A 14,666-nucleotide genomic window follows, 5' to 3' on the forward strand; every position below is an offset into this window, starting at 1 on the left:
AGACAAAATAATACCTAAACAATTTAGCTGAAGTTTTACATTCATACATGAAATTTTAAAGATATTTAAATAGTAAAACACACATATAGTATTTATTTCTACTCTACTAGACAGACCTTCTCGATTCAGCTCAAAAATTCATAGAATAGTTTGGGTCGGAAGGTACATCCAAGGATCATCTAGTCCAACTCTCCTGCAATGAGCAGGGACACGTACAACTAGATCAGGTTGCTCAGAGCCCCATCCAGCCTGGCCTGGAATGTCTCCAGGAATGGTGCATCTACCACCTCTCTGGGCAACCTGTGCCAGTGTTTCACCACCCTCTTTGTAAAGAATTTCTTCCTTATATCTAATGTAAATCTACCCCCTTTTAGTTTAAAACCATTACCCCTTGTCCTATCACAACAGGCTCTGCTAAGAAGTCTGTCCCCATCTTTCTTATAGACCACTGTTAAGTGTGGAAGGTCTCCCCAGAGCCTCCTCCACGCCGAACAACCCCAACTCTCTCAGCCTGTCCTCACAGAAGCAGTGTTCCAGCCCTGAGTAACCGCAAATGGATACATATTTATCTCCCGTACTATGCACTATAATGGATTATTTTCATATTTTAAGAAATGGGGAAAAAATGAAACAACCAATCTCATCTTTGTCTGCTTCCCTTTAATTTAAATATCTCAGATATTCTTCCCAAGTGAATATTTTCTTCCTCTTTTTACCTTAGAAAGAGTGCCTTTTCCCTTGCGTTCATCATGGAAGATTAAACAGACGATGATGGCAACTGGCTACTGCATTGTTAGAGGGGAGCCTTCCTTTAAAGTTTTCACAGACATTCAAATTCAAAACCTGTTACCAAAAAAATGAAATTGCTCTTTCACTTTCAGGTGTTTTTACAATTATTGAAAAAGGCAAACGAGAAATTTAATCTGTTCAAAACCTTGTTTAAAAATACACGATGCTAAGCGCAACAGATGCAAAAAGTGAAATCTTTTAAAAGGCATCTTCACCCTTTTCACACTATAATTTTTTTTTTTTCCTTGAAAGATATTTCACGCAACAATCAATTCAGACCTAAAGACTCTTGAGCAGTATGGCACTTGTATGAGTTCGATATTCTTAAAAAAAGGATAGTTTGACGAAGTATGAAGCACTCCAATATTGAAAATAGTAAAGAGTCCTAAAAAGATTCTGAATTGAAGACCATACTCTATTCACTGTATGTTGTGATCCAGCACCTCTCCAGAGTGAACAGCTTTCAAGACTGCTATATACTAAGACTGAATTCTGCCTCTTCATGCATATGAGCTGTCTATATTAATGCCCACCATATTTCTAGGTGGTCTGAACTCCATCACTCCCTCCCTCCCCTCTGTATTCTTTCATTAGTAGATAATTGGACAAAGACCACCTGAAAGCCGGTAATGTGAAGTTGAGTGCCACTCCAATAAAAACATACAAACAAATATTCACATAGTTTACTGTTCTAACACATAAAGTTCTCTATAAAGAGTAGGAATCAAAATAGTGTCAGGTAACAACATTACCTAAGGATGGATTAGATTTCTTTTCCCACAAAACAGTTAAGTTTCTTCATTAAAAGCAGAGAATATTTCAGTTCTACAAAAAAAAGCCCTACAGATCTTTTCTTTCACTTGCAATAGAAATTTAATTAGGGCGGACAAAAGATTTCTGAGATATTTTGTTGCAACAATAGCAACCCACTTCAAGTGAGGAATTTCAATAACGTTTTATTTCTGGTCACTTACATGACTAAAATACCATTTTTTTAAAAAAAAAAGGATTAATTCTTAAGCTTCACAAATTCCATTTTTAAAAAAATCTTTATTTCCTCTACTTAGATCAATTTCTAGAAATTTTGCTCAGAGGGTGTAATATATTTCTATTGAAAATACTTTTTCTTCTTCTAATTTTTTTCTAAGAACAGAAGGAAGGTGCCGTCATTGTTTTGCTTCAGAAGCCAGTCACTATCAGAAAAGACCTGGCATGGCCACACACACAAAAGTGTTCAGGTGTAGTATCATACAGATCAGTAAAGAATTTACAAAAAAACATAGTGTATAATACTGTGACAGTTTTTCCAATATATTCACATACAGTCATCTGACTACCTGCAACTAAACTGGCCATAAATCCTGAAGAATCTTGTCTATAAAATTGAGTAACCCATCAATATGCTGTACCTCTTCTAAAAATACCCGTATTTTACACTAATATACAAGGTATCTGCTTGCAAACACAGAAGTAGCCATAAATAAAACTTTATTCTTTCATTTCATTTACAAGCTACCAAGTACCATGTATTTACACAGTACTGGACACTTAAAGTAGTTGCAGTCACAAAATGATCCAGACAGCTGTTGATAAAGTAAAGGATCTCAAGATAAATGCAAAGTAATACTGTAACAGATAAGTGGCAAAAAGCAGTTTTGCCGTAATGATCAGACTTGCATGTTGCACCAATTCTGGTTGAAACAACTGAGCGCCATGCGATTCTCAGCTTTAACTGTTTTGTAGTCTGGCTAAAGTTTGTACAGTCATTTCTCTTTTGCAGTTATTAAAATAAAAAAGTTAAAAACTATAGCAGCAACAAGCAAACCCTGTGACAGGAAGGCAAGGTTTAAGAACTAAAAAAGTTTATACAATGTGCTTAGGAAGGTTGCAGGATTTATCTTCCATCGGCTGGAGTTCGACTGAGTGACAACATAATTCGGGCGTATCTTTCACACAGTTCATGTGTGGAGTAGGAGGGTAACTTTGGCGGGTCATTGAAACCTTTAATCTCTGTAGAACAATCTAGCAGTTTTGGCAGGAAATCTGTCAGCTTTTCTTGCAAGTTTGCTGCAAATAAAACAAGAAGAACAAACATAAGCATTTACGCCTGTGTGTGGAATTCTTTTTCTGGCCAACACTGACTTTTTATTTATTGGTGAGTGGGAAGAAGAGGAGTTTCACTTGGAATAATTCACTTTCTTCAGGTCTGCCAGCAATAAATAGGACATACCACGAATGTCTTCCCATTCAAAAAGCATGTTTCCTTTAAGGCCTGATATGCCAGTGCAATATACAGAAAAACTGTTTATTTAAAAGTGTATGGGATTATTGAAAAGTCAGGATAGCCCAAAATACATTACCAAGGCACAAAAGAGTCAATTCAAGACACGGAAAACATCACATTTATAAAAAAGGTGCACAAGGATCTTTTACCTTAATTAAGAAACGACTTACGTTCCATTTCTTGTCCAAGATAGGAACACCAACGGTTTCTCATATCTTCCACAGCAACAATATCTTTTTCTTCCATTTCATCCACCAGTAGTAACGGCAAACATGGGACAATAAGCTCATTCATAATGATCAGGCCATTGTTTACTTCCTGATCATCTCCTGATTCAAACAGTGCTGCAGCATGTTCATTTAGTTTCTTCATAAACCACCACAAAAAAGGAAAGCCTTTAAGTATACAGCATTTCACATTCTACCATGCATCAGTTTGTTTGTTTTAAAGCACAGTCTTCCTACAAAAATCTATCTTGTAATTTGTATTAACCACAGTTGCACTTTTGTGTTTACAGCAATGATGCATACACTTTATTAAACCACTTGATCTTGTGCTATTCTTCAAGTCACTTCAGCTGATACCTGCAAACTGAACCTTTACAGCTGTTCTTTTTAAAGACTGAGGTCCTCTCATCTGCTTTTGTTTTCTATTTCTGTAAGTGACATAATCAAGGAAAAAACCCTTATTTCCCGACGATGCCTTTTCCAGTCTTTGTCTCTCTGTCAAATTGTGGCACCAGGGCGAGTCTGCTCACCAAGACTGTGAAGTGTAGTTACCTGGTCCAGACACGCTGGTAGCCATCACACTATTTACAACCATAAAAATGATGGCTGACAATCCAAAAGAAAATCATGGGAATTACGTTTTCCTTCTTACTTTTGACTTTTTTCCTTACACAAGTCTGAGGCATTAACTTGCTAATGAAAGGGGGCTTTTGCTGGTTTTAGTGTGGTTTTAAATGATGGCAACACTCTTCTACTAATTACTTTTGTTAGAGCTACGCAGCAAGTTCAATGTTTTTGAAACATACTTCAACCTTCACTTACTAGCAAACATTCTCGTCTGTAGTGAGATATCAGCTCTTCATCGTGCCCTCTGTACGGGCCTTTGGACAAGAGTTCTTTGTTATTCTGGTAAGCATAGATAAGGTAGAGCAAGGCTTCCATATAGCTAAAGTAAAGAAACAAAAACATTAGATACAACATCCACGTACCACCTATTTCAAACTAACTACTGTGTTCTTCACAAGGTAGTCAAACAAGTGAAGTTACCTAATTCTACCCCTCCTTCCCAATCTCTTCATAACGGTGTTTTTTCTACCATTCAATTTTGTCTTTTATGCACATTAGAACAATTTATTTTATTATCAAGTTAGATCACTTGCACACAAAGTCTGTTCCAAAGCTCACTGAAACTGATGGATATCCTTTCACTCCAAAAATAGTTTTGGATTAGCCTTCAGTATACAGGAATACCTAATTCTTCTTGCGTGCATTTATGTCACATAGGTTTGATCTTCTGTTACTACGTATATCTTGATAGCATTCTACACCTTAGAAGGTTTAAAGCTGTCACCTTACTTCTAAAAAATATAATGAGAATTTTTAGCCTCACTAACTGTAAGTTCTTCCAAACTACTTAAGTCTAAAGCGATGGAAGCCACAATAGCATTTCAAAAGCAGAAGTGCCAAGAGACTCTTGGTATTCCTGTCTTTAATCTCAATACAGAAGATAAACACATGCCTAATTGGTAAAGGATAAGCAACAGAGGACCTAAGAACCTAACAGTTAATAGTCAACGGAGACCCCTTAACATAGTGATTAACAATCTCCTCCCACACTGTTGCAAACCATTTCCAGCAAACACCTTAAACTGTTAATTCTCTGACTTCCAGAAACCCAGTTATGATAGACAGCCACTGAAAGCAATTCAAGCAGCTACTCTAAAAACAAGCTGTTAGAAATCTCATTTTTATTCAAACTAAAAAAAAAAAAAAAAACCAAACTAGAAGAGAAATTTCCTAATGGATCATTACAGTACATTGTGTACTCATTCACTCATAGTGAGAACAGGAGGTCACGGTTAAGGTTTAAACTACCAACCCCAAACCATCAAAGTACTAAAAATGGCTAAAAAATGTGTGAGCACACACAGGACACACCTGAAAACAACATGTCAGAATTTTCCAAAGAAGACTTACAGTAGTGTCTCCCAATGAGATCACATAAAAAGAAGGGAAACAGCTACTTGAAAGATCAATGGTTTCTTAAAGATTTATCTTCTAATATATCTGTTTAGAAGAACATGAAGCTCAACACCATAATTTCAGAATCTACTGTGAATTTATTTATTCCACCATGAGATCAGCTCAGTCACTTGCAATTCTAAATACATATTGCTTAAGCAATTATTACGAGTACAGTCATTATTTTCCACCTTTTTGTCCTCAAAATACAAAGCTATGCTTTCATTAGAAGTCCTAGCATCCTCTATTCAAGTCCATTTCTCCTGTCCATGAAAACTCTTCACATCACTGACCAAACAGCAGAAAACTCGATGTAGTAGGAAAGGGGAGATGATGAGTGCAAAGAACTGGAACTGCTGGATATAAAGCCAGAGGAGCAGGACCTTCCTTCCTTTTCCTTTCTCAGTTATTTGTGAAAGGGCACTTTTAAATGACAGTCTCCACAACTCAGATGATCCAAATTAAAACTTGCTGCTGGTAGTGACCTTAATCCCAGTCCCTCTCTTCCCGTTCCTTCCCCCAGTTGTGTGGCCTTTCCTTGAAACAACTGTAGTGTCATTTAACAGCAAAGAAAGCTATTTTAAACCACCGTTACTATACTTGCAAGCTTCGAGTTCTTAGATATCTCGAGTCTGAGGAATACTACTACAGTGTCAATCAGCAAGCAAGTTCTGCCCTTTCACACCTGAAGTGCATATAAGCTGCAGCGTATGAAGTCTAGGCCTAAAAATCACAGATGCTGCCCACAGAATTATGGAGCTCACTGAGTCTAGGCTTTGGAAAAGACGCAGAAAGCATAGGGCAGCTAAATTTTCAGTGCTGCTTTGAAAAAGGCATTTTAGTTAAAACTGAAAAACTGTATTTGCTTTCCAAGAAACTTTAAAGGTAACTGCTAAAGTCTACAATCTGTTCACTTTTCAGATACTACCACACGAGTGAGCTGCAGGTAAAACTCCTGCCAAGGCTCATTAGCTGGCTGTGGTCACCTCAGCCAGAGCAGGCTACTTATTCTACAGTGCAGCCAGAGAAGATACACCTGAAACACCCCTTAATTCTCCACAGGGCCTAGTCAACTACCACAAGGAATCACAAATGATCACTGAAAGTAGGCATGAAAAACATACACCAAACTACTTCTTTAATATTGATTTTGTGTTTGTCAGAGTACTAGTACTTAAGGAAATCAGAGACCACTAGGTATCAATTAGTGTCACTAAAACTACAAAAAGTTGGTCGAGTGAAGGAGATGGGTTTCTGAAAAAAGGCTCAAAACAGTCCTGTGGATGAAGGCTGTGCCTCAATTAAGAAAGTTTATGTTTTAATAAAGATTTTTAAATTTTTATGATTTCAGTATTAATACGGGAATTGGAAGAATTCATCTATTTAGTCTCACTTCCAGAATAAGGATGGTAGCACTGCCCTCTAGAGTGTACAAGATATGAACCTCATTAAATATTTCAGTCCTTTGGGAACCTGTAGCTGCAACATGAGTGTGTAATTGCAACAGATGCCTTTAGAGCTATTCAGTGATACCCAGATCTGCACCCATCCTCTAAGCACACTCAACTCCAGTCTTACTGACTTTGTATTAAATACCTCCTGAAGCATTTATGAAATTGGATTTCATACTGTATTTTTTTTTATTTCTGAACAATATTACACGTCAAGGGCTGGTCATTATAGGCTTGTTTTCTAAATTACAATGATGTTTCGTAAAAAATGCCTCACCCTAATTTTGCAAATTAATCTAAATAATGTAAAACTATACAAAAAACACTGTTTAGCATAGAGCAGAAACCTGTGCTTTCCTGTCTCCTGGTGGCATAATTGGAATATATTACAATAGGAAGTGGACAAGTGAAAACACTGGTATTTTGCAGTTGAAGGAGCCATCTTGGAGTACCAGTGCCAAGGAACTTGAAGACCTTTCATTCCTGCCTGCATGCTTAGAACATGCATAGCTCCAGGGGTAACAAGGAGGGTTCCTATATACCACACCGATGTCCATGACATTTTTGCCGCCTTAAGGGATCAAGCAACACCAGAGTGTTTATTTTTCAAATAAGCCAGGCAGTCTTCCGACAAACCTTTGTACATAAGCTGTTTAAGACTGACAAAGCAGCATATTGCAATTTGAGTTACTGATGAATGTACTATTTACTACATGTTAGCAACCAGAAGACAAACCAAGACTATGGGTTCATTGTATTAGCCACTATAGAAACATATAACTTGTCAAAAAGACAAGGTCGCGTCATTTCCAATCAACTATCCTGTTTTGTTTCAGGCCTTTCTTCTTTGCGAACATACAAGACAAGAAAGAGAAATATGAAGCAGTTTACTACATAGCCTAGAGACAAAAAAATAAATTTGATTCTCACTATAATTTCACCACCTACTGTGTTATACATTGTCCTGGTTTTGGCTGGGATAGAGTTAATTTTCTTTCTATTAGCTGTGTTTTGGATTTAGTATGAGAAGAATGTAGATAACACACTGATGTTGCTTTGGTTGTTGCCAGTAGTCCAGGCCTCTTTTGGCTTCCCATCCTCCTCCAGGTGCACGAGAAGCTGGGAGGGGGCACAGCCAGGACAGCTGACCCAAGGTGGCCACAGGGGTGTTCCTTACTGCATGATGTCATGCTCAGTATATAAACTGGAGTTAGCCAAGGGGCAAATATTGCTGCTCTGGCATGGTCAGGCTATCAGTGCAGCAGGCAGGGAGCAATTGCATTGTGTATTACTTGGTTTATATTTTCTATTATCGTTTTATCTTCCTATTAAACTGTTCTTATCTCAACTCACAAGTTGCTGGGTTTTTGTTTTGTGGCGTTTTGTTTGTTTGATTTTTTCTTTTTTTATTCTTTGTCATTTGTTTGTTGGGGTTTTTTGTTGTTTTGGTGCAAGGTTTGGTTGTTTGTTTTCTGATTCTCTCTGCCCGTCCACCTGAGCAGCTGTGCAGTACTAGCTGCCCATTAAACCATGGCACACATGGAAAAAAAAAAAAAAAAAAAAAATCAGTGATTTACTACAAAATCGTTTTCACTATAAAAAAAATTTTTATCGTGATAGCTCGATTTTCACACCACAAATGTCAGCCACTGGATATTCTGCAGCTAATCATACCATTCTTTTGGCTGGGTATGGGAGCAAGAAATACTTTTGAACAATTCTGTTTCAAAGGCTGCTCTGCAGAATGTTTTGAAGCATCTATACTGTAATCACCATCATGTTGAATGTAGTACACCAAAGAATATACATTTTAGCTGCATTAAGTCCACAAATGTCACCGATTTTATATAGCCACAATTCCTGACTTGGTTCAAAAAGAGAAGGAAATGAATCACCATTGCCTCATGGAGCTATGAAGAATCAGCTACAACTATGATATTTGAAGAAAACTATCATGCATAACTATGGGGTTTTTTTCCTGACCTTTAAAGCCCATCACAAGTGGATTTTTGGCTCAAACAAATGCAGAAGGCTAAACTTTGCTGCTGTGGGAAGACCCAATAAAAAGCCAGATAAGACAGGGACTTGACTAACTGTGATTGCTGATGTAAGCAGATAAATATATGTGGTGACAGAGAAGATTTTTATGGCTGAGGGATACCCAAGGCACTTAGAGTAGGAGAGAAGGAGGAATATGGGTGTGCTTGAAGGATGTTCTGAAAAAGAGTCCATGGCTTGGTAAGAGATTGGAAACTGAGATTAAGAATAGGAAGTTGCAGGAAACTTTGAGGGAGTTGCAAGACTGAAAACATTAATGGACTGAATAAATGCTTAACTAAAATGAAGTACACATTAAACAATTCTTAATTTAAAAAATAGCTTTACGTATCAGTATTACACTTTACTTTCAAATTGCTCTACTGTATTTGAATTCTATACCAGCACTTACCTCTTTTTTTGGAAAAACTCCAGTCCTACCATAAGAAACATGGTTGTTTCCCTGAAATTTCTATAGTCTTGATGCCATCTCTGCATTAAGAAAGGGTATATAGAATTTCATTCATGAACATGAAATACATTTATTTATCTTTACACAAGCTTTATTTAGTGCTGAATACTCACATAAGTGCTAAGGACCCCAATAAGTTCGTATGTGTGAAAAGTCTGCCTGAATACCGCCCTCCATCAACAAAAAGAAAATCCTTCAATATCTAAAATATTACATTAGATTGCTTTTACAGAATGTGTTACTATTTGAAAGGAATATAAAGCATCCTTGGAGAACCATGGTCAGAATTATGAGATCCCCTTTTTACTCTCGAAAAGAGTTGAGAGGCTAATAGCCTTTTCTTTCTTCCCTACATTACGCTCAGTTATTTACTCAGAAAGTATCAGAAAGCTTTTTCATACACTAAATATTAAGCTTTACTTTCAATATAGGATTGACATAGAAAAAGCCTGAACATTTCACATGGGAAGTAACAAAAAAACATATGCAATACAGCCTGTGGAGATGTTTACATTGGAGCAAAACATCTTACTGCATCACCATTTATACCAAATGACTACTAGTAAACTTTACAGGTAAAGTCTCTAAGAGAGAAAGGCGCTGTTACTGCAGTTGGTTAGTAGCCAAATTTCAATTGCTCATTAAATATAAAATAAGGGACAGCATTCCATAATACATAGCCACTTACAAAATTAACACAAAGAGCATGAGAAAGGGTCCATGAAATGCCAACTCACTATGCAAGACAAATACTGACACAATCTTTGGAGAAACCATCACCTATCTGCTTCAGAAGCTAAAAAAGTGTCACTTATCTGCAGATGAATAGAAGACACTCCCACTCCCTCACTCTTAAAGCTAAGTCCAGAATTGTTTATTCTACCTGTGTAATGCCAGTCAGAAAATGGTAAAATATTGAGCCTTGCACAGTCTAAAAAATGCAACAGAAATCCCACTATAAAAGTCACAGGCCGGGGAGGACACACTGTAAAGTAGTAACATCTACTGTAGGTCCTGAACACAGTAAAAAGAGATGACAGATATTTTTCATTTGGTTTGTTGAGGGGAAGATTGCTGCCTTAGTCCTCCTGAACAAGCTGGACCAAATAGCAAAACACTGAGGTCTAAGTGGTGTGCTGGAATCTGCCTAGGACATAAATATCCACTGCTAAGACGCTTTAATGAACAGTATTACGTAGAGCTGAAACCAATGCTGTAAAAGCAGCTACAGACTTAGCTTTAAATATGAGATGAGTTATTCTGGCAAATACTAGTCACAATTATTTAATGTCTGAGATTTGCTTTTTTCTTCTTTAACAGTTCTTCTAAATACCACAAGAGGAAAAATCAAATGCATAAACTGGTTACGTATGGTCTCAGCAAAATAAAAATAATAATCTGGTGCTTGTAAGAAAATGGGAATGGTTGCAGAGACGGCTGAAGAAAAGCACAAATAGGACTGTGCCCTTGACCCAGTTCTCAAAATGCGTAAGGTTGATCTTAGACCACTCTCACTCCTTCACTGCTAGCTGTTTCTGACAGCAGAAAGCCAGTTGGCTCACATGGTGATAAATTACAAAATACCACGAGACGTATTAAGGAGTAAGGACAGACTCGATGTTCATGGTTCAAGTCAAATTTGACCCTAGAATTACAGCTTTAGATCAACTGATCACAACAGCCTTTCTACAAACAAATGATCTTTCAACAACCAGTTTTAACTTCTCAGCGTATGAAGAAATCTTTGAAAACAAAATTCAGCTTACTGATAAGTGTTTCAGGTTACAGTTTAATTTAAAGCATAAAAAAATACTGACCTCATATTCTTCCATGTTTACTTCATCCGGCTTTATCATTTCAAGTTTAGATTGAGCAACCTTCATTATGTTACGGCACCTTAGAAAAAGCAACAAAAAATCATGAAAGATTACTCAAAATTAGCAAAGCATATTATCAATACAAAGACAGCAGCCTCAAACAGTATAAGCTACAGTCTTATGCAAAATAGTATGAAAACACTGTGGAAAATATGCTTTTTGTTATGCATGGTATAATCAGCAGGGGAGGTCATACTGTTGAAGTATGTGTGATAGAGGCCTCTGCTATCTAAGAATTGCTTCTTGTTTTATTTTGCCAAATTGCCACATTTCTCAGTCTTTTTAATTTGAAGTTCAGATGGTTTGAAACTCCCAGATATTTACTTTGCAAAAGTAACATTAGAGGACTATTCACTATACAGCAATCAGACTAATGTAAGTAAATATATGGAATTTTGAGTGGAAAAGAGATAGCGTCTTACATTCAGGTAAGTTACCCAACTAGCTTGGTGTCCCATTTCAGAAGATGGCAAGGCTTTGCTGTCTACTGCTGGCTTGCAGGCCAGTGAAGAAAAGCAAATTATACAGCCTTTCCCAGTGTTTTGAAAGAACGTACAGAAACCTACGTGTAAAATCATGAAGAAACCCTCAGTATTTCACCTTATTTCATATTGACAGAAACTTAAATTTGTTTACTCTTTTTATAGAGATTTTTATAAAGATGATAATTTTCACAAAATTATTCTTTCATGCATTTTATATTTACAAGTAATTAACTAGAAAGACAAACACACCAGCCTTCCCTCTATTACGCGTATTATCTGAATACAAAGGGGCATCTCCACCATCAGAGAATGTACGTGAGCACAAGAAATGAGACAGCAGATCTTATTACCTTTCATCAAAGCTAAGATTGTGATCTCCGAACTGTTCCAGTAATGTTCTCTCAATTATCTTCTTTGGTGCCTGGTTTTGGATGAAGTAAACAATTGCATGACGCAAACGGTAATCACACTCAGGCGGCGGATCTTCCTGGGCTAATTTTAGCAGTCGTGTGTATTCCAATTTAATTGCCTAAATAATTTTAAAAAATATACATTATTCTTTCTGGCTTTTAACTCATAAACATCACAGATACTAACAGAATAATTCAAGTCCCATGGCCCTGTGTCTACAAAATTATTTTTAGTAATTCCACACTCCACCCTTGTATCAATGCTGAACTACATTAAAAAACAGACAAATGGTAAAGTTATTCCTGTCTCTCCCCGATTAAGGCAGCCAAAATCCCAGGTAGACTTCTTCTCCAAAAGCAATATCAATCCTGTGCTAGGTCCCCCTGAGAAAAGGTTTATCCAGTCCCTAGAAAGGCCTCTTTTAAGCATTTACAGTCCAAAAGCAGTATAGGATACCAGACACTTAAAAAAATCTTCTAATTTCTCATAAGGTAAAAAAGGTACCTCTAATAGATAGTTAATATTCAAATACATGGTAAAACAAATTCTACAGAAAGCTTCAACAACATTCATGATTTTGGAAACACTAAGTGAGAATGGAAAATGTCTTTCAACAAAAATAAAACTGTAGGATTTCTAAAGAAAACAATACTTCAATACGACTAGTATTAGTCCTCCATAGGGCAGGATGGACTCCTCACTGAATATTTTAGATTGAATTCGAGGTCACCAGAAGTGTTTACTTTTCTAGCTTTGCTAGCACGCTAGATTTTAACGGGCATCATCTGTTACATCCATTAGATCTTACTCACTGAAACCATACAGCACAAGTGGAACAAGAAAAATAATGAGAAAAATTGTGACAATCATTAATATGTTCCATAATTTATCTCTCAAAATAGGGAGGTGACGAGATTGTTTGCCCACACTAAATGTCAGCTTGAAACAAATGGCTTAACACAGTAGCTTCACATAATACCAAAGTTTCAATACAACATATGCACAAAATAAGAGCTCCAAAGCAGGCAGAAAAATACCCTGTTCAATATTTCAAATTTCTTTATGTTGAAATACCTGGCAGCAGCATACTTGACGTTTAACTACCAGAAATTTGGGCTCCTGTTCTCTAGAACATATTTTGTTGCAAGACTAAACATGTGGGTAGGATGCTGTTCATACAGGCTTGAACACAGAGCATGGGGAGAACTTCAAAACTTAAAGTTCTGCATCAATATTTTTAAATACTAATCATAAGCACTATCATTAAAAAGGAAGTTTGGAAGAACTGATTATAAATATCAAAAGCCACAGAGAGTTTCTATTGTTTTACACGATAAGGAGTTCTGCCATTAGAAAACCAACATGGATAACTACGCAATTAAACCCTGTTTATTGGGGTAGGCCAGAAGCAAAAAGCAATTGCTATTAGACATATAATTTCTCAGGGAATTACTTAGAAGTATGAAAAAATGCAACGCAAAACCTATATTTCCAAATACAAACAAAATGAAATGGTACATTAGAGATTCAGAAATCCTACATACAATGAAAAATAAGACTTCCTTTACATAGAACACAGGAAAAAAGGGCAGCAGAAGAAAGTATGACATGCTTTCACTTTCTTACTGAGAATGTTAGAGAAAGATCTTAAGGCAAACATTCTGCAAGGAATGGTCTATAAAGTTTAAAGGAGTATAAGTGAAAGAGGTCATTGGGCAAGAAATATCTTAACGGGTTTGTATTAGTCACATCTCAGGCCAGAGATCTAAAGCGGGAGTGAAATCTTGGCAGTGAGAATGACCCACATCAAGTGAGTTTTACCTGGGTTACACTAAAGCAAAGACATCATAGAAAAAAACTTCACAATTTAAACACTCATTTTATAAAAAAAAAAACACGTGAAGAAACCCAGAGTATTAAAACAAAAACAACAACAAAAAAAACCAAAAACCAAAACAAAACAAAACCCACAAAAAACAAACCAAAAAAACACCAAAACCAAAAAAACACACATAAGCTTTTACAATAAGTGTATGCAATAACATGAGATTTCAACTGACACATTTCAAAACACGAATTTTATCACTAAGTAAGACCACTTCATCTGCATACGTTCATACTAACGTATTCCTTATAAATGAAGCATGTTACACCTCATCTAAGTTATCACAAACAAGATTCAGCAGAAAATGAGTAAAGGGACTTTTCTGTTCTCCAACAATTTAGTGTCAGAACATTTTCTTATGCTAACAAAAATTCTGTCCCCCACAAAGTGAAAATGTTTAAGTATTCAAAATTAAAGACCTAAAAATATTTCAACTGGGCATTGTTTTGATAACTACGAAGCACTAAATATAATTTTATTTTGAACTGCATTTCTGTTTTTAAAATCATCAAAATACTCTTCATATTTAAAAACTAATTCAGTGTAATTAACCTTTCTGGTACAGAGTTCCATTTGATTAAATAAGCATTTTCTTTTTCAACTTAAAAAAATAAAAAAGATGGACACCTTTTCATTACGTTATAAATTTGGAAAAAACCCAGCACTGAATCCCAAACAAAATCTGTATCACTGAACAGAGACTATGGCAGGTGTCTCTCCACTCCC

The 14,666-nt window shown here is 36.4% G+C and overlaps 1 protein-coding gene across 4 annotated transcripts in view; it reads right to left on the reverse strand.

Annotated features, from left to right (window-relative positions):
• Positions 1-2,260: 2,260 nt before the first annotated feature.
• Positions 2,261-14,666, reverse strand: part of USP25 (ubiquitin specific peptidase 25) — a 99,012-nt gene continuing 86,606 nt past the window's right edge. For all 4 annotated transcript variants that reach the window (XM_065862823.2, XM_065862824.2, XM_071809503.1 and 1 more), the window contains 6 exons: positions 11,995-12,173; positions 11,100-11,178; positions 9,223-9,302; positions 4,123-4,246; positions 3,244-3,439; positions 2,261-2,856 (listed from right to left, as the gene is read on the reverse strand). In XM_065862823.2, the coding sequence (XP_065718895.1) occupies positions 2,684-2,856; positions 3,244-3,439; positions 4,123-4,246; positions 9,223-9,302; positions 11,100-11,178; positions 11,995-12,173 (831 nt within the window). In that variant the 3' untranslated portion in view covers positions 2,261-2,683. The remainder of the gene's footprint in view (positions 2,857-3,243; positions 3,440-4,122; positions 4,247-9,222; positions 9,303-11,099; positions 11,179-11,994; positions 12,174-14,666) is intronic.

Source organism: Patagioenas fasciata, chromosome 1 (genome assembly GCF_037038585.1).
Source record: "Patagioenas fasciata isolate bPatFas1 chromosome 1, bPatFas1.hap1, whole genome shotgun sequence".
NCBI lineage: Eukaryota > Metazoa > Chordata > Aves > Columbiformes > Columbidae > Patagioenas > Patagioenas fasciata.